Source organism: Sceloporus undulatus, chromosome 4 (genome assembly GCF_019175285.1).
Source record: "Sceloporus undulatus isolate JIND9_A2432 ecotype Alabama chromosome 4, SceUnd_v1.1, whole genome shotgun sequence".
NCBI classification, from domain to species: domain Eukaryota; kingdom Metazoa; phylum Chordata; class Lepidosauria; order Squamata; family Phrynosomatidae; genus Sceloporus; species Sceloporus undulatus.
Window position 1 is genome coordinate 2,001,063 of NC_056525.1, and position 20,720 is coordinate 2,021,782.

The 20,720-nt window shown below is 44.2% G+C and overlaps 1 protein-coding gene across 3 annotated transcripts in view; it reads right to left on the bottom strand.

Moving 5' to 3' along the window:
* Positions 1-12,271: 12,271 nt before the first annotated feature.
* TGM2 (transglutaminase 2) overlaps positions 12,272-20,720 on the bottom strand; it is a 54,821-nt gene continuing 46,372 nt past the window's right edge. The window contains exons 11-14 of one of the 3 annotated variants that reach the window (XR_006103454.1): positions 17,724-17,884; positions 16,660-16,796; positions 15,112-15,427; positions 12,272-13,731 (exon numbers count right to left, since the gene is read on the bottom strand). Coding sequence is in view for 2 of the 3 variants with exons in the window: in XM_042462531.1 (XP_042318465.1) it covers positions 15,271-15,427; positions 16,660-16,796; positions 17,724-17,884 (455 nt within the window). In the remaining variant the exon portion in view is untranslated. Of the gene's footprint in view, positions 15,428-16,659; positions 16,797-17,723; positions 17,885-18,421; positions 18,773-20,720 lie in introns of those variants that run through there. The other 2 variants (XM_042462531.1, XM_042462532.1) reach the window with 2 other exon arrangements.

Sequence of the window (20,720 nt, forward strand, 5' to 3'; positions counted from 1 at the left end):
GTGTGTGTAACTCTGGATTGGGAGGAGTGATTTCCATGTTAATCTGTGTAATGTTCTATTGTTGAATGGCAAGGCCCTTAAAGAGAACACAGTTTGGCTCCCATTCCTGAAAAACATAGAATCATAGAATCATAGAGTTGGAAGAGACCGCAAGGGCCATCCAGTCCAACCCCATTCTGCCATGCAGGAAATCCAGATCAAAGCATCCCCGACAGATGGCTAAAACCAAGACCCAGCAAATGCAAATGCAAACCTCTCAGGGTCAGGGTTTTCCCTGCAGACAATACATCTCTAATTAAGCAGACACTAATCCTCTTTGCGTATCCTCTATTCAATAACAGAACAATACACAGATTAACATATATAGACACACACACACCACTCTCTTCCATGTCAGCATCCTCTGAAGATGCCATCCACAGATGCTGGTGAAATGTCAGGAATAAACTCTCCTAGAACATGGCCACAGAGCCCAGAAAACCCACCAAAAACTATATATGCCGGCCATGAAAGCCTTTGACGTCACATTAAATTGTTTGCTTCTGTGCTGGGTCATCCCTGAGGTATGAGGCAGGGGTATAGCTGCATGAAAGCCAGCATGGCATAGTGGTTGGAGGGTTGCCCTAAGGCTTTGGAGACTAGGGTTTGAATCCCCGCTCAGCCATCTTGGTCAAGTCACTCTCAGCCTCAGAGGCTGGCAATGGAAAAATCCCTCTGAACAAATCTTGCCAAGAAAAACCCCATGATAAGTTTGCTTTCGGGTCCGCCATAAGTTGGAAACAACTTGAAGGCACATAACAAACAGCAAATAACAAAATGGGGTCATTGCCCCACTAAGAATTGTGCTTCCCCCACTGAAATTTTCCATCACTCCTCAAATTTCAAGCATTGCTGTAGCTTAAAATTTCAGTGGAACATTTGGAGATAACACTCTATGCATCCAAAGCCAAGGGTCAGGCAAAGTGACCCAGAGAATGCAAAAATGGAGCAGAAAAAATCCACCGTCTCCCTCTCTGCAATGCTAGAAATTTGGAGACTGAAGGAAACCTTAATGGAGGGGAGCATAATTCCTATTTCCAGGGGCCATGTCCTTATTTAGGCCCCCATCCACCCCCACTGCTACACCTGAGCTCCAAAATAAAGGTGGTGGTCCTGCAGCCCTCCATAAGAATCCTTCTGTGTTGGAAGTAAGAATTAAAGCCAATGGGAAACCAAAATCAACACGTCTCCTTTGGAAATGTTTTGTTGGAAAGCACTAAATCTGATGTTTATGAAGTTTGAACAGAGTGGAAGAAGGATGTTTAGATTGCCCTGTGCAAGTCAATGAGAACCCGACCTGACTTCCAAAGTCTCTTCAGAACTGAAGCTTTGCCTCCACTGCTTCTGGAAGCTCATCTTAGTTTGTTCTTCTAGGCTTTGCCCAGCTGGCTAAAGATGCAAAATGGAGCCACTGGGAGAGAGAGATGCTGATACTGGCTTCTTGTGTGTGTTTTTGGGGAGTAGGTTTCACAACGCATGGGCTGTGCCAGTTTGTGCCTGTGCCCGAGTGACTCTTGCCTTGGCTGGGGTCCTGTGCTCTGCTTTCTCCTCACGCCTCTAATAAATACGGACCCCTCTGGTCTGGAGCAAAATAAGCAAAACAAGCCTTGAGAATATTCAGAATGCATCTCCCTGGTTTGGCAGGGCTGAAACTGCCTTCCTTCTGAATGCCAAGCAAAAAGGCAACGCTTGGACGTTCTCCTTGCTTTGAACAGATTGTTCTGCTCACTAGATTATGAGACTCCAGACTTCGTTTTATCCCCAATGGCTGCGATTCCAGTTTAGTATTTACAGTACCTGAGAGATGGACAGAGAAAGAGGCCAAAATGATCTCCTGTTCTGCTGTTGGACACAATGGGACTTCTGTTTGTTCTTGAAGGCTTGTTGCAAGAAGGTTCTTCAAAGCTCTTCCATCCAGTTGCCTGGAAAGGTCCGGGGCAGATACTAGTGAAAGGAGATACAGCTTGTACAGAACGGCCATTAAGGCCAGCCTGGGGCAGTCAGGGCACGGCATCCACACGATGCGTGCCCCGACTCCGCCACACCACACGGCGGGCAGTGTCACAGCGCTCCTCTGGCACTGTGTCTAGATGATGCAGTGCCAAAAGAGTGCCGTAAAGCAGTGGTGCCAGGCTGTGTGGGGCACAGCATCATGCCACCATGCTTTTTGTGCCTCCGCCATGCTTTTTGAACCACAGAGAGGCCATATTGGGGCCATGGTGTGTGGTTGCCACAGCCCTGATCTGGCAAAGATGGAGGTGGCTTCAGGCTGCCTCTTCAGGGACGGTCTGTACAGCCCCATAATTGCTAACAATGTAGATTTTTCACTCTGATTCAGAGGGTGTACAGACCCGCATCTTTGGTCAGCTTGGGGGACGAGTTGGGGCATGGCATCTACATGACTCTGCCCCTAGGCCTGTGTGTTGCTGCACACCACACCACATGGTGTGCGGTGTCACTGCGCTCCTCTGGCACTGCGTCTACATGACATGGCACCAAAGGAGCACCAAAAAGCTGCAGCGCCCATGGCTACGACACCCTTTCCACAGCACAGAAAGGAGCCGCTTTTTGTAGCTCCTTTTTATGCCATGGAAAGGCATGCAGTTGCCAAATCTCTGATCTGGCTCTAAAAGGGCTGGTCTGTAGAGCCCTTCAGTCTCCAATGAAACATTTTGGGATTGTGCTGAGAAAGCTGGTGGCAGCTTTGAAGTAATAGAAGAACTGGCTTACCAGTCATGAGATGTTAACGTGCCCTCGACCTCGTGGCCCGGAGCTGGATCTTTGAGGAACATAAATAATCCCCAAAATACACAATCTCCAGCTGTCCCAGTTTGACAGGGACCGTCCCGATTATTCCTCTGTCATCCCTCCTTTACACTTATTTTGGAAAACTTCTGTTTTGTCTCTTCAGCTGCCATTTTCCTCCTCTATCCTCACCTTACTTCAATTGCAAAACGCCAGAGTCCCAAGGGAGCACCTGCAGTCAACATTCAAATAGGGTTTTTTTATTAGCTCAAGGGAAGCCGCTGAGAAAGCTTTGGGGAACTAAAAGCAGGGATCAGTCCTGTGGATCCTGGTTCTGAGAAACAGAACTCCAGAGTGCAAGCTCCAAGTGCAGTTTTATTTATAACAGCAAAAGTAAAATCAGCTTTCACACAAAAACACATACTCACATGTACATGCAAGGACTAACAATATAAAAGGTGGTAGCATAAAGAATCATAGAATCTTAGAGTTGGAAGAGACCACAAGGGCCATCCAGACCAACCCCATTCTGCCATGCAGGAAGCCACATCAAAGTACAGTGCGCCCGCATCATACGTGGTTGCGATATATGCAGCTTTCAATATACGCTGAAAGCCTTGCCAGAAGAAGCCTTGGCATGCCCTGGAAGGGGTAATGGTTATACACACGCACCGTGGGCACGAGCACCATTATTTTTAATAGGGCTCAAGCATATGCAAAATTCCCTTACGTGGAAGGGGGGGGGGTCCGGAACAGATCCTCCACATAAGGGAAGGGCCCACTGTACTTCTGACAGATGACCATCCAGCTTCTGTTTCAAAACCTCCAAAGAAGTAGATTCCACCAAAATATATGAGGGAACGTGTTCCACTGTCAAACAGCCCTTACTCTCAGGAGGTTCCTCCGAATGTTGAGCTGGAATCTCTTTCCCTGTAGCTTGCATCCATTGCTCCATTGTGTCCTATTCTCTGGAGCAGCAGCACTGAGGATGGAGCAAGCTTGTTTCCTGCTGCTCCAGAGCCTAGAACACAGAACAATGGATTTGAGATACAGGAAAAGAGATTCCACCTTAATATTAGGAGGAGCTTCCTGATAGTAAGGGCAGTTCAACAATGACATGCATTGCCTTGGATTGTGGTGGAGTCTCCCTCTTTGGAGGTCTTTAAACAGAGGCTGGATGGCCATTTGTCGAGAATGCTTTGATTGCGAATTCCTGCATGGCAGAATGGGGCTGGACTGGATGGCCCTTGGGGTCTCTTTCAACTCTATGATTCTATGATGGCCATCCATCCTCTACTTAAAGACCTCCAAAGAAAGGGACTCCAGTACACTCAGACAGATAAAAAATCCTTCCTTTTGACTTGGAGATGATTTTTGGTTTGAGTGACTTAGAATGATGCAGCATCTGTAAAAATGGTTATGCACTCCGTTTTTCTCCCGTCCTTTTCTCCTCAAACCTCATAAACTCCTTTCCACCCCAAAATAATAAATGCAAAGGAAAACAGGTGTAAAGAAAGGTCTTAGGAAATAAAGAGAGCAAATGCCCCCAGCCTTCCAGCATTGGAGACACAAGCTGGATATTGTGAGCGAGGAGCAAAGGAATGATTGTGGCCAGAAGGTGGAAAGAGAGAACAGATGGAGGCAAGGCCATGGTTTTTTGGCTGGAAACATCTGCTTTGCCTTTATTTATTTGCTTTTGGGGATGTGGAAGGGAGAGCTATATGGTTTTATCTAATCGCACAGCAGCAGTGAATGAAAGCAAAGGAAAACACACAACCGAGTTCATAAACTTCAAAACAGGATGAGAAACATCTTGTAACAAAACTAGCCTTACGTTTCACTTTTTTAGCAAAAAGAAAAGAGAAAGAAAATGCAGGCTTGAAACATTAACCTTGTCTTGCTGGCTAAAAAAAAAGCACATTTGGAAAGAAAGGGACTTAAACCGAGCCCCGAAGTGTTGCAAGGCAGGGCCGGCCTCTGGTTATCTTCAGAGGCACCTCTGCTGAATTATGGAAAAGGGATGCAAGAAGCCTGTGGCAATAGGAGGTTTGCAAGATGAGGGCGGCTTATCACCATTTTGCCAGAGGCAAAGTTGCTCCCAACACCCAGAGAGAGCGCATCATGTGCAACAAGGAATCAAGTGCCATGCTGGAGCTGTCCGATTACAAGGGCAGAGCTGTGGACGGAGAAACAATCCTCGCAGCAGCAATTTATGCCCTGTTTTTCATTCTCAGATGAAGGCAGAGTCATACGACTGGCATCAAGGCAAAAAATATGCTCCAAAGCTGCACATCATATTCAAAGCAACAAGGGGGATGTACTTGCAGGATTGCTAAAGATTCCCTTGTTGAATAGGAACTGCCTTTGCACCCTGAACAACACAACCAATTGTGCCTGATTTTGGAAACTGGTTTCCAAACCTAGGACTCAGGAGTCCAAATAGACCACAAGGTGAACATGAGTCAACAGTGCGATGTGGCAGCTAACAAGGCCAATGTGATTCTAGGCTACATCAATAAAAGTATAGTGTCTAGATCAAGGGAAGTAATAGTGCCACTTTATTCTGTTCTGGTCAGCCCCACCTGGAATAACACTGTGTCCAGTTCTGGGTACCACAATTCAAAAGCCTCTGCAATCACTAAAAAAGACACACACACACACGCACACACACCCCTACATTGGACTTAACACTTATGTATGTTACTCATAGGATGCTGGCCAATAGACAAAAACCTTGAAGAACACTGTATGAGGAGAGACCTTGTAGCCCCTTTGAGACTAACTGAAAGAAAGAAATTGGCAGCATGAGCTTTGCTAGGCTTCAGTCTACTTCCTTAGGATTCAGGTTGGCCTCTGCAAATTGTCCCATAAAGCTAGCCTTCTTGGCCTATTATGCCAACTTCCACAGTTTATTGCTCCCAGGAGCCCAGCTGGTGCCAAGCATTAGACTTGTATCATCTTGGCATCAGACTATACTTATCATCGCCACATGTTCATCATAGCCATGAAATGAAGGGAGGGACTGTCACCGTCCATCTGCTAAGATGCATTCATCGTATCCTATTAGGCATAAATATAGATAATCAGCTGTCAGAATAACTATTATTAATGCCTTTGTTTGCATGTACACACTCGGCACAGGTGCCATTCATGGGAAGCATGCATCCAGCAAACAACAGGTGTTACCAATAGGGAAGCAGGAGTGAATGTAGTCCAGAGGGATGTCTGTCTGTCTACATAAAACAGGGTTAAAGACACATCTCTTCTGGCAGGCCTTCCTAGTCAGTTTTAAAGCATGGCATTTTAATTGATCTTTCTTAGAGAATGTATTATACAAGTGTATTTGAATGGTTTTAACTGTTGGCTTTATGTGTTTTCTTTTTTAAATTGTGTTTTGTATTTTAACATGTTGCACCCCATGTCGAGCCTTGAGGAGAGGCGGGAAAGAAATACACGTCTGGTGGCGCAGGGGTTCAATGCCTGTCCTGCAGCCACTCACTCACAAACCATAAGGCTGAGAGTTCAATTCCAGCCAGGAGCTCTGGGCCACTAAAATGAGTACCCAGCTTCTGGGGGGCAATTAGATTACAGTTGCAAACTAAATGAAGCTGCTATTGCTGCTGCTGCTGCTGCTGCTGCTGTTGTTGTTGTTGTTGTTAAAAAGCACCCCCCACAGAGTTGGCCTGAGAGAGCTCAGTTAAGACCAGGAGAGCTGACAAGATGCTGCAGATCATCAGCTTGGGATATTTCCATTCTTGCTTTTCTGGGCTCCCAATAACTGGTTGGAAATGGGAATTACTTGGTGGTAGAGATTTGCTTTAGGTAGAGACTTGCATTTTTAAAATACAGTGCACTCATGCCGTACATGGGCTCACCATACATGGACTTGATGTCAGGTGGACAGCAAGCCCCAATACAATGAAAGGGGCATGTCTCTGTGGCACATGTCGTGCCATGCACTGAGGGGGCATGGCCCATTCAAATGAATGGGGCTGGAGTATACGCACAATTTGCCTTATGTGTGTGTGGGGGGGGGGGGGAGTCCAGAACGGATGCCCCACGTAAGGCAAGGGTGGACTATACAGTGCAGGCTGTGCCTGAAACAAAGCAAAGGTGTCACTATCTCAGCTACGTGTGGACAATTTTGGATTTTGGAATAATTCAGAATTTTGCATAAGAGAGGCTCAACCTGTACTTTTGGAGATGGAGGAGACCCCAAAGGCAACCCAGTTCAACCCCATTCTGCCATGCAAGAAGACACAGCCCAAGCTTTCCCTTTAACAGATGGCTATCCAGCCTCTATTTAAAAACTTCCAAAGAGGAAAACTCCAAACACTCTGAGGAATCGTATCTGAGATATCTTCTTATGTGGATGCAAATATTCCAAACTTCAAAAAACTGCAAAATCCAAAACACTTCTAGTCCCAAGCATTTTGTATAAGCTAGAGCTGTTTGAGGCTTTGGAAGGGAGATGCACTAGTCCCCCTCCCCATTCTTCGTGAATGTTCATATTAGTAAGGGTCCTCCGCCCCTAACCCCCGCGGATCCGGAGGGATGACTGTAGTTACTAATGTCTGTTGCTAAATCTCAGCATGTCTGCACCTTCTATGAGCACAAGCCCTTATTAACAGGATTCCTAGGCAGCACAGATCAGAACTACCAGTTCCTAGCAACAAGGCCCTGTTATGCCCAAACCAAAGCCATTAAAGAGAAAGGGAACATTTATTTTCTACGGAGATTTAGTGGCGGGGCTGATCATGCATCTCCCCCAGATCCCAGTGCACCAGCTCTCAGTGAGCCAGTCTAGTGTGTGTGTATCTATGTGTGTTGTGTGTTGTTTGCCTTCAAGTTATTTCTCTGATTTATGGCAACCCTAAGTCGAACTATTATAGGGTTTTCTTGGCCAGGTTTGGACTGGCTAGGAACGCTGTTTAATTTGGAAAAAAGAGCAAGACAGCTGATATTCTATCCCCTAAAATGGAACAATGAGGGACCACAGATGGTCCAGTGTTGGGTACAATAAATTCTGTGTACACTAGCAGTTGGGCCACACAGGGGAAGAAAAGAAGAGCGCAGGCCTCATGATGGATGGCAGCTGTTCTGCCCATCAGCCTCCTCCTCGTTCTTCCATTCCTTCTATGGAATTTGCAGGACAACCTGGCTAATATGCTTCCCAGTCTCTGGCTTTAGGTAACCTCACAGATCCATAGAATCATAGAATCCTAGAGTTGGAAGAGACCCCAAAGGCCATCCAGTCCAACCGCATTCTGCCATGCAGGAACTCTCAATCAAAGCATCCCCATCCAGCCTCTGTTTAAAGATCTCCAAGGAAGGAGACTCCACTACACTCCGAGGGAGTTTGTTCCACTGTCCAACATATCACCTCTTGACCTTCTCTTCTCCAGACTAAACATCCCCAGCTCCCTCAGTCCTTCCTCATAGGGCTTCATGGTTTCCAGGCCCTTCACCATCTTGGTCACCCTCCTTTGGACACATGGCTCCAGTTTCTCAACCTCCTTTTTGAATTGTGGACCCAGAACTGGACACAAGATTATTCCAGGTAAGGCCTGACCAAGGCAGAATAGAGTGGCGCTATGACTTCCTATGATCTCTAGACACTAGACCTCTATCAATGCAACCTATTGATGCAGATTCTCCATGCTGCAGCTGGAATTTGATTTGGGCAGGAGGAATGCAGAGGCATCCATCACCGTCAAAGTGAGATAACACCTTCTTTGAAGGCAACTGCTTTCCAAGAAGCTTCAGATGTTGGGTTTTTCCCCCAAGTTCCAAGGAATATGCATCCCTTGAAATGACCCCAGATAGCAGGGCAGTCGATGATAAGCAGCCTTGATCTTCTGGCCAAACTTGGATCTTGTTTGGCTCAGCTCTGCGTTCCTCTTCTTAGGAGAATGCACTGAATCTTCCTGGACTTAGGTTTCTCCATTTGCTCTGTGCAGCCTTTAGAGTCCTAGTTTCTCAAGACTTCCTAGTGGAAGGCTGAGAAAACTGGCCAGAGAAAACCCGCTCTGAAATAGCTGTCCCAGGAGAAGAGTTCTTCCAAAGTTTGGAGAAGATGCTGTTCGGGGCCAAAGTTCCCAGAATCATCTGCTTTGCAAAGGCAGGGGAATCCTTGGAACTGCCCCCAAAAAGCAACTTCTCCATGCTCTGAGAGGAGCTGGCCACCTAATAATAATAATAATTTGCCCCACTCCCCAACTGGGAACTAATGTTCAAATTAGGATGATTAATATCCTGAACAGATTCCAGTTGCAGTCGCCCAAACTGAGACTGCATCCACACTGCAGAATTAATGCAGTTTTACTCTGCCTTTACTGCCATGGTGCAATGCTGTGGGACTGGTAATTTTGTGAGACATTTAGCCTTTCTGTCAGAGATCTCTGGTACCACCACAAACTAGAAATCCTAAAATTCTTTATTGTGGATGGAGCCATGGCAGTTAAGGCAGTGACAAGCTGCATCAATGCTCTCAATAGTGAAGGATACAGTTGTCATAAACAGGACGGATTTTGGCTCACCCAAAGACACCGGTTCTTGCCTTGGACCCAAATGCCCTTTGATTCTTCTTAAAGAGGTAGGAAGATAATCTAAAGGAAGAGGGCATTCTTGGCAGTGCCAGCTGGTTATGAAATGCCATGCCCTCCAACTCTGCTCCAAGCAGAAGCAAATGCATTAACCCCACATTTTCCCTTGCTGAGATTTTTAAAAAGGGCATTTTCATCTGTTTTGAAGTTGGCAGCAGGAGCTTTCGTATTTCAGTTAGTCTCAAATGCGCTACAAGATCTCTCTACAGACTGCTTCTACGGACTAACACAGCTATATCTTTGAATTCTACCGCCATCAAGTCCTGTAGATCCATGCTATGGAATCCTGGGAGTTGTAGTTTTACAAGGTCCTGAGTCTTCTCAAGAATGCTGGTGTCTCACAAAACCCTCCAATTCCAGCAAGATTTTTAAACTGTGAATTTTAAATGATGGATTTTAGATGGGGATTCTTTTAATATGGGTACATCTTATTGATACTTTAAATTGATGTGTGTTTTAATGGATGTCGTTCGTCTGTTAATTTTTGTTGTTCTTCCCCTCGATCCACGGGTAAGAAATAATAATAATAATAATAATAATAATAATAATAATAATAATAATAATAATAATATTATTTCTATGATATATAATAATAGGATAGTAGTCAAAATTTAACCCCATGTTGTGTCTGTGTCTGTGTGCGTCTGTGTATACACACCCGAAGTAATCCAAAGCTTGGGTAAGTTTTTTAAAGAAACCTTTTGCTGGGTTGGGGATAATGGGAACTCTAGTCCAAAATCTAAACCCAAACCAATTAGCTAAATAAGAAACCCAACAATTGTACCGCAAAGCTTTCTTGGCAGCCTAGTCTTCTGATGCGTGATACAAAGACTGGGGAAATTAATTTTTGGACTTCTTCTGGCTGGGGATTCTGGGAGCTGTAGCGCAGTTTTTTAAACACTGCATCAATGGCTTGCCCAACATATACTCTACAGTAAAGGTCCTGGCATCCATGCCAGCTGCAGGTGCCAGCTGTGGAAGAGACATATCTGGTGCCATGCTCAGGTGTGTAACCCTGGAATACAATGCAATGCAATGCAATACAAAACAACAGCCAAAGACTTGGTCCATGCCATCAGTAGCATTGGAAGAGTCCTTTGCGGCCTGAAATCTGGCTAAAGAAAAGCCACCCATTGATCTTGACAGTGAAAAATAAACTCTTTATTCAGTGTTTGCATAGTTAATTCCCATCAAAGTAACATCCGTCTTTAGGGGAAAACAGTCTTTGCAAAAGACGTTAGCGAAGCACATAAACCGCTCTCTCTGCGCATTCAAGATTAGGCACAAATATCACAGCGTAATATATATTATATACAATTTCATTGTAGACATCGTCACACATATTGATAGAGCTCACATTATTTAATTCTACAAGTAATAATAATAAAACGATAATAATAATAAGGAAACCTTTTTGGCAGTTTGCAAGAGAATGATCTAGGAGAGTTGCTAAGGAGATATGGACCACTGTTAGAACCACATACCCTCCAATATTTCACAGATGAAAACAGAGAGATGTGGTCATGATAGCAAATATTAATATGGAAGAAGAGACAACAGAGTCTGCAGCAGTTTGCTCTTGCTTGAGCCTAAAGGGAAGGGCAAGTCTGCAGCAAGTAAAGTACAGTCAGTCCTTTTTATCCACGGATTTTTTTATCCTCGGATAAAAGCTTCCATGGCTTGAAAATATTCCCCCCCCCCAAAAAAAATGGTATAAATTTCAAATAGCAAACCTTGATTTTCCATCTTATACAAGGAACACCATTTTGCTCTGCCATTGCATTTAATGGGACTTGAGCATCCATGGATTTTGTTATCCCTGGAGGGTCCTGGAACCAGCAGAGAAAAATGTCCTACTGTAAGTTGAAGATAAAGAGGGAAGGCGGGAGGTGGAAAGGGAAACTGGACATTTTAAAAGCAGCTGGAAAAGTGGGATGGCAAACGATTAATTGGGAATCTCCCTGCCAGATTGGGACAGTTGGAAAGATGAGTCGCTTGTCTCTGGTTTGTATGGAAGGACAGCCAAAGTCAATAGTGTGGCTCAGCCCAGTACCAAGGAAGAAAACCTATCCAGAGGTGCATCTGCACTGTAGAAATAATGCAGTTTGACACTACTTTAAGTGCTGGAGCTCTATCCTATGCAATCCTAGGATCTGTATGTCTTTAGCCTTTACCAAGGGGTACTGGTTCCTCACCAAACTACAAATCTTAGGATTCCACAAGTTAAAGTGGTGTCAGATTACATTATTTCTATGGTGTAGATGCATCTCAGGGCCTACATGTTGTTCTAGTTCCAAGTAGATAGGATTTGTGGGATTTACCTGTGTGTTGACTCACTGCTGAACAACTGATTGCATGCATCTACTCTGTTGTTGTTGTTATTGTTGTTGTGTGCCTTCAAGTCACTTCCAACCTATAGTGGTCCTGAGGTGAAGCTATTATGGTGTTTTGGAGGGTGGTGGTGGGGGCAAGATTAGCTCATAGGGGATTTGCCATTGACATCCTGAAGCTGAGCAAGTCTGACTTGTCCCAGGTCACCCAATAGGTTTCCATAGCCAAGCAGGGATTTGAACCAAGGGAAGTCATAAGTGCCCCTGTATTCTGCTTTGGTCAGGCCTCCCCTGGAATCATTCTGTGTCCAGCTCTGGGCTCCACAGTTCAAAAAGGACATTCAGAAACTGGAGCCATGTGTCCAAAGGAGGGCAACTAAAATGGTGAAGGGCCTGGAAACCATGAATGAAGAAGGAGGGACTCATGGGATCTGGGCAGTTTAGCCTGGAAAGAGAAGGTTAAGAGGTGATATGATAGCCCTGTTTAAGTACTTGAAGGGATGTTATACTGGAGTAGGGAGCAAGCTTGTTTTCTCTGCTCCAGAGATAGTACCAGCGGAGCAATGGATGCAAGCCTGCAGGAAAAGAGATTCCAGCTCAATATAGGAGAATTCCTGAATATAAGAGCAGTTCAACAGTGGTTTACAGTTGTATACATCACTGCCTTGGAGCTGTTTGACAGTGGAATTCCTTGCCTTGGACAGCGATGGAGTCTCCTTCTTTGGAGCCTGTTTTCGAACAGAGGCTTGATGATCATCTGTCACAAAGAAGGGCTTTGACTGCGTCTTCCTGCATGGCAGAATGGGGTTGGACCAGATTAACCTTGGGGTCTCTGCTAGCCATGGAGGTCCAGTGAGTGGCCATGAGCAAGTCACACTCTCTCAGCCTCAGGGGAAGGCAAAGGTGAACCCACTCTGGACAAATCTTGGCAAGAAAACCCCACAATAGGTTTGCCTTAGGGTTGCCATAAGTCGGAAATGACTTGAAGGCACGCAACAACAAGGTTAACTGAAAGCAACACTTTCATTCAGTGTTTAGGCAGAACACAAATTTGTTCAGAGTGACAATCCTGCATATTTTGAAAACTTGGCAACACTACATTGAAGCGACGTGAACCAGAGACAAACCAAGGCTAAAGGTCTTTACACTTCACAGTAAGAAGACCAGGGCTGGTGGTTGGCTTCCATACTGGCCACTTTGGGTTACAGTCCGAACTTTAAAGAGAACTAGGCATGGTGCTGAGCTACATCTCTTGGGGATCAGATGTACTCATTATTTGATTTTACTTGTTATTTATCTATTGCTTTTTCTCCCCCCATCCTCCCAACATGGAGAGTTCAGCAGCCTGGGCAATTATTCATGGCGTACTTCATTCACTTCTGTTGTGCCTTTCTCCCACCGGAAGGAGGCTCACCAGGCATTAAAAGACAGGACAGCTATTTTGAAAAAAGCCCTTATTAATACAAAAGTTGTTTTTTGTTTTAAAAAATCCATTTAAAAACACAAAGTTAAAACAGTATAAAGCAATAATATAAAACAGAGGATGGCAATGGCAGAACCCCTCTGAAGAAACCTGCCAAGAAAACTTTGTGACAAGACTTATGGCCATAAGTCGGAAACGACTTGAAGGCAGTCAACAGCAACAACAACAACAACAACAACAAGGAAGCACCTTTAATACACAATAAAAATAGAAATGGACAGCAAAAGAGGGCAGCTCTCTTAAAGTTCTGATTACAACCCGGAACGGATTCATCCACCTGAATCTCTTTCTTGAAGAGCATAAGCTGGATGGCATGGCAAGTTCAGTGTCCTTCCAAAAGTCCAGTTTGTATGGAGCAGCCACTGTTACTCTTGCAAAGCCAATGGTGCAGAATGCTGGGAGTTGCAGTCCAAATACATCTGGAGGGCTGCACAATTCCCACAGCTGCTTTAAGGTGAGCGTGGTCTCCCAAATGCATGGTTTGTGGTGACTTTTGCATGCTGCGTTGGGGGGGAAATGGCATGCTAAGCTGGGGAGAGAAAGCATATGGGTTATTGCTCATTTCATTTCCTAAACTGAAATCCCACCAGGAATAATAATAAACCAGCAAGGCATTTGCACAGTTCTCTCCCATCACAAGCTGAGTCTCCCTTATCCAGAATACCAACATCTGAAATATTCCCAAATCCCACACTGTTCGCACAAATGGCACCTTTGCTTCCTGATGGTTCAGTGAACACAAACTTTGTTTCATGCACAACATTATTTTTGAAAATTGTGTAATAAATTACCTTCAGTCTACGTCTAGAAGGTGTATAGGAAACAGAAAATGAATGCATAAGGTGCAAACAAAACATAAATGAATTTTGTGTTTAGCCTTGGATCCCATCTCCAAGATTTCTCCTTATGGAGAGGCCTATATTAGAAAATCCCCCCAAAAGCCAAAATCTGAAGCACTTCTGGTCCCAAGCATTTTGGAAAAGGGAGACTCAACCTGTATTTGAATGTTCTGGAGAATTTTTCCAGGCAGAGAAACACTGATTTGGTTTTATTTATTTTTCATGCAGAAACCACATTTTCTGCATAGAAAACGCAGCAGGAAACAGTGTTTTGTCTTTTTGTTTTTTCCGGTGCAGGAAACATTTCTTTCCGCTCAGGAATTTCCCCCCAAATGAAAGCCATGTGTTTTTCTGCACAGAAAAATATAATCTACTAGAATGCTTTGGGAAATTTGGACACAGGGAAAATATTTCACAAATACATACATTTCCCATGCAAACCATTTCCCTGAAAACAGAAAACTAACACCGGAGAAGGGAAGGTGGAACTTGTAGGGTTAAAATAGCAAAGACCTGGAGGAGCCCTCGAAAATCACATGTCCTCCAACCCTCTTGTACTTTGGAATAGTCCTAGATTTTGCCTCATCTCTGCAGGTCTAAATAGAGGCCGTTACATACAATCTAATAGGGATTGGAAGAATTTGCAAAAGTATTTGAACAACAGACGAAAAATTGTTTTCCTGAGTGTTGGGGAAATCTTGACAAGAAGAATCATGGTTGGATGAAAACTGTCACATTCAGGACCTATGCAACATGAAATTATGCATTTGGGCATTTTTGTGCAGGAAAAAAAAGCCTTTCTTGTGCAGAAAGCAATTTTTCATGCTTTTCTGTACAGAAAACACAATTTTCTGTGCACAAAGGCACATTTTTCATGCCAAACAGTCTTTGAAAACTGTGCCGTATTTCAGGAGTTTCTTGCAGCGGGGAGACAAATGTGGTTTTTGTTTCATCTATGAGAAAGAAATTTTGGAAGACCCTACAAAGGAGCCACCGGCTTCCATTTCTAAGTGAACACCAGAAAGAATAAGAATTTCACAGCAGAGGAGATTGGTGGCTTTCAATGTTACCCATATTGGTTTGGGCTTCAAGCGTCCATGTCTTAAGCGCTTCTTCCAGGTCTCCTTTGCTCCTGGGATCTTCCCCTTTTGCTGAATGCAAGGCTCACTGCAAAGGATTCAGGTGGGGCAAATGAAGAAGGAGCCCTCTTCCCTTCATGGTCATTGGCTTCACTTGGGCAGAGGGGCAATGATGACATTCCGGTAGCCCTTCACCCCCTTCAGGTTGTCGCTTTCGAAGTCCACCACCAGCTTCCGCAGACCGGACTGTCGGGGTGCAAAGTCCACCCGGGCTTTGGCCTCCTCTCCCGGACCGATGGGGGATTCACTGGGGAGAGACATGACGAGAGCAAAGATCAACAGTGTGGCACAGCTGCCTCTTTGTTGTTGTTAACTGGTGTCAAGGCAACGTCAACTTATTTTGATGCTATGGATGAGAGACCTCCAAGTCATCCTGTCAACAGCAACCCTGTTCAGGTCTTGCAGACTATGCAACCGTGCCTTATGGGGTAAGACTTAGGGATCTGGGCATGTTTAGCCTGGAAAAGAGACAGTTAAGAGGTGATATGATAGCCCTGTTTAAGTATTTCAAGGGATGTCACACTAAGGATAGAGCAAGCTTGTTTTCTGCTGCTCCAAAGAATAGGACACAGTGGAGCAATGGATGCAAGCTCCAGGAAAAGAGATTCCAGCTCAACATTAGGAGGAACCTCCTGAGAGTAAGGGCTCTTCAACAGTGGAACAAACTCCTTCCTCAGAGATTTTGGTGGAGTCTCCTTCCTTGGAGGTGTTTAAGCAGAGGCTGGATGGCCATCTGTCAAGGGGAATGCTTTGATTGTGAGTTCCTGCATGGCAGAATGGGGTTGGACTGGATGGCCCTTGGAGTCTTCTCCAAATCTATGGTTCTATGATTCTGTGGTTCACATCATTCTGGTTTAAGCTATGGTTTACACCAACCCAGTTTGAACTATGGCTGAAACCAACCTGGTTTAAACTATGGTTTAAATCTGTGGTTGCTAAACTTTGGTCCTCCTGATGTTTTCGACTTCAGTTCCCAGAATTCCTGACTACTGACCAAGATGGCTGGGGCTTCTGGGAGCTGAAGTCCAAAATACCGAGAGGACCAAAGTTTGGGAACCACTGGTTAAAACAAACCTGGTTTAAACTATGGTTTACACCAACCTGGTTTAAACTATGGTTTACACCAGTGGTCCCCAAACTGTACCTTTTAAGAGATTTTGGAGTTCATCTCCCAGAATCCCAGAGTATTGGCTAACATGGCCAAGGCTTCTGGGAGCTGAAGTCTTCATCTCTTAAAGGGCACATTATGGGGACCACTGGTTTACACCAACCTGGTTTAAAGTATGGTTTACACCACCTGACTTAAACTATGTTTTACACTATCTTGGTTTAAACCAACCAGCACTGCAAACTACAGAAAATCCTAAATAGCTTTCAAAACTAGGCATCCCATGCTTTCATATAGGATGGATCCATGGCCATTAAACTGCTATCCTTGTGGATTCTGGAAGAACTGTTATAAGAGGGAAAAGGACCTACAGCTCCTGGATCTTCTGTCCATCCGTGAGTCCGGCTCCTTCCATGGTGAAGACGCAGCCGCTCAGTGGGACCGGGAGCGGGTTGGTCAGCGTCAGCTCAGCCACCATCTTCCGCTTCTGCATGGGCTCCCCCAGGATCTGCATTTGCAAGGAAGAAGGAGATCTGGTTGCGGGGGACAGGGACTGCGAGAACTTACCCTCCGGTCCTACAATTTACATCCCACTTTTCTCCCAAGAAAGAATTCATAGTGGTACACAATAATTTTTTTTAAAAAAAAAACAAAGATTATGCTAAAACATTAGTTTACAGAAGTTAAAACAGATATTAAATAATGACATTATTTTAAAATGATTTGAAACAGGTGAAACATATTTAAAAGATAATTTCCAATAAAAGTTTTTTTAAATTAAAAAACATGCAACATACCACTTGACTACTGCTCTATATTTAAAATCCAAAGGCCGGTCTAAATAAAAAATAGAAATAGAGCAACTAATAATGGACAATGTGTGTGTGTATGTTCACACACACACACACACTCTCGTCCCTCCCTGTTTGTGGACTTGGAGTCCATGGTTTTGGTCCTTTGCAGACAGCAAGTGAGGAGGGACAAAATGGTGCATGTGGGGGGTGCACTGCCATTATAACGAATGGGACTTGAATATCCGCGATAAAAACAACTTCATTTATATACCGCTTCATACTGAACTAACAGTGTCTAAGCGGTTTACAAAGTGTAAGCTAATTTGCCCCCAACAGTCTGGGTCCTCATTTTAGCAACCTCCTCGGAAGGATGCAAGCCTGAGTTGAGCTTGAGCCCTTTTGCTGCTATTGAACTCACAATGACAGGTTTGCCTTGGGGCGCCATAAGTTGGAAATGACTTGAAGGCAGACAACAACAAACAACAATGGCCTGGAGGACCTCTTTTCTTCATGCCAAAGGACAATTTGTTAAACAGTCCTATCTGAGCACAAAATGTGACATCTTTTAGCTTTTCTATCAGGACCTTGCACAAGTTGGACAGGATCAACCCCTTCCCCAGAAACTCCAAGTTCATCCTTACCCTGACTTTGATATCCGGGTTCTTGACGTAGATGTTCCGGACGCCAACGACAATCTCTTGGGTGTCATGGTCCATAAGGAGGGCCATCACCTTGATCATGTTGTCCTGCGTCAGGCAGTGACCATAATTCTCATAGAGGAGGCGCAAGGGGACCGTCTTCTCTGGGAAGGAAAGAAAAGCAACATGAGGTTGGGGGGCAAGAGCACAATTGATGCTGGCTTTGGCTTCCCAAGTCAGAGATTACTGACTACAGAGATCATACAAAGCCCTTTTTGCAACAGCTTTACTAGCTGCTGGTCTGTATCTGGGCACAAAATAAAGTGTTGGTTATGACCCATCGATCCCAGTGGATGTTTCCTGATACATGGAGAACTTTCATGGTCCATCTGTATCCCCTAAACAAGTGATAAACTGCATTGTTTCTGCAGTGAGGATTAGACCCATGACTCATAGAGTTCTCACAGAGTTGGAAGAGACCCCAAGGGTCTTCCTACATGGCAGGGGATTGGGCTGGATAACCTTCAGGTTTCTTCCAACTCTAGGATTCATAGAATCATAGAATTGTAAAGTTGGAAGAGACCCCAAGGGCCCTGATCCAGTCCAACCCCATTCTGCCATGCAGGAACTCTCAGTCAAAGCATCCCCATTGACAGATGGCCATCCAGCCTCTGCCTAAAGACCTCCAAGGAAGGAGGCTCCACCAAAATCTCCAAGGGAGTGTGTTCCATTCTTGATCAGCTCTTGCTGTCAAGAAGATCCTCCTAATGTTTAGGTGGAATCTCTTTTCCTGGCATCCAGTGGAGCTGTTTCACCAAGGGAGTTATGTATGCTCCCTATAAGCAACCACTTTCCCCAGTTCCGTTCCATATATCCATAGAGAAGGAATCCCTCAGAGTGTAGTGGAGTCTCCTTCCTTAGAAGTCTTTAAGCAGAGGCTTTGATTGAGAATTCCTGCATGGCATCATGGGGTTGGACTGGATGGCCCTTGCCGTCTCTTCCACCTCTATGATTCTGTGATTCTATGTGGTGCTCCTGTCACATCACAAACCCTGCAAGAGGAGCAAAAAGAAATAGCCAACTTTGATGGACAAGTGACCACTTCTGGGCCCAGCAGATGCTGAGATCTCCTAGCAAAGGAACAAAAGAGGACCAGCTGGAAAAACAAGACAAGGCCAAACGAACAACGCTCCTGAGACACAATCCGGCAACAGCGGAGGCTTAATAGGAAAAAGGGTAGACAGTGAGATCTTTCTGACCCACAGGGCTAAAGGCAGCCAGTCTGACCCACCTGCAGCCTGTTGTCAGCCATTTCTAGATGAGGTCAAAGCTGATCAGTCTTAGTAAGAAATTAGAAACTGAACACAGTACAGTGGACCTTGTTCTCCGCTGGGGTTTGGTTCCAAGATCCGCCGTGTATAACAAAACCTGTGGATGCTTAAGTCCCATTAAATATAATGACATGGCAAAAGGGTGTCCCTTATAAAAAATGGAAAATCAAGGTTTGATATTGTTAATTTTTTAACATTTTCAAACCTTGTATGCTTGAATCCGTGTATAAAAAATCCGCGTATAAGAAGGGCTGACTGTATATTAATTTGTTCTATGATTACAGCGCAAGAATATTACATGCTAAATATTGGACACAGAAGGATATCCTGAGTATTGAGAAGAAAAAATATGGGAGCCGGCTACATCAGCTGAATTGGCCAATCGGTTGAAAGGATACCCAATGCAGACAGATTTGAAAACATGGCAACCTTTTGTTAATCGTTTGGAAAAAAGAACTGGTGATAATGTGATGGTAGGTATTGATTGTTAGATAGGAAATCATTTCTAAATAGAAGAATGTTGATTATATAATTATTGTTATGGTTAATTAAGTTATAAAATGTAGAAAGGCTGGTTTGTAAAAGATGGATTAGCTATAGAGGCATAAATGGCTGTTAAAGTTGGAGACCATTGACAGAGTTGTGCAGAAAGTCAATGGGGCTGGGAAAGGGATAAGGGGTCCATGTAGGCATGTATATTCATTATACTTGTAGTCAAATTAATTTTATTTATTTTATAAGTGTTTTGTTTGACTTTTTTTTTGTAAATTGATTTGATAATAAAGTTTATTCAGTTTCTAAAAAGGCTGATCAATTGTTCCAGTCTCCTCCTTGTGTTCCTAGATTGGACCTGGATGACTCCGCTAACTGATGTTTCACCCTCAGAAGAAGCTGAAGTCTCCAGAGGCCAGAGGCCGAAACATGGTGAAAGGTCTGGAAACCACCAAGCCCGCTGAGGATCAGCTTAGGGGCTGGTTATGTCTATCCTGGAGAAGAGAGGGTTAAGAGACAGACATGTTTAAATATATGAAGGGGTGTCATGTTGAGGATGGAGAAAGTTGGTTTTCTGCTGCTCCAAAGACTAGGACATGGAGCAATGGATGCAAACTACAGGAAAAGCCCTACATGTCTTGGGCCAGAGTTACTTGAGGGAACGCCTCTTCCTACACAATCCGCCCTGCATTCTCAGAACAACCGGGAAGTATTTACTTGAGCATCCCAAGGTGAGACTAACAACCACTCAGCAAAGAGCACTTATGGCCATGGTCCCTTTGCACTGGAACAATCTCCCAGAAGAGATCCGACTTATCTCTACTCTGGATGCCTTCAAGAAGGTGTTGAAAACTCACCTCTTCTGATTAGCATACCCCCCCCTGACTCTTTATAAAGAATATCACTCTCAAACAGAAGGCTACCTCAGGACATTAATTGGGACGTTAATTGGGATCGGCACACAGCATGTTTTTAGATAGTTCATTGTTTTATAATCTGATTTTATATAATTGTTATTTGAATTATTGTATTGTTGTATTATATTATTGTATTATATATTTTGACTGTAATCCCGCTTCAATCCATTGGGAGAGGCAGGAAAACATAAATAAAACTTATTATTATTATTATTATTATTATTAAAAGAGATTCCACCTAAATATTAGGAAAAACTTCC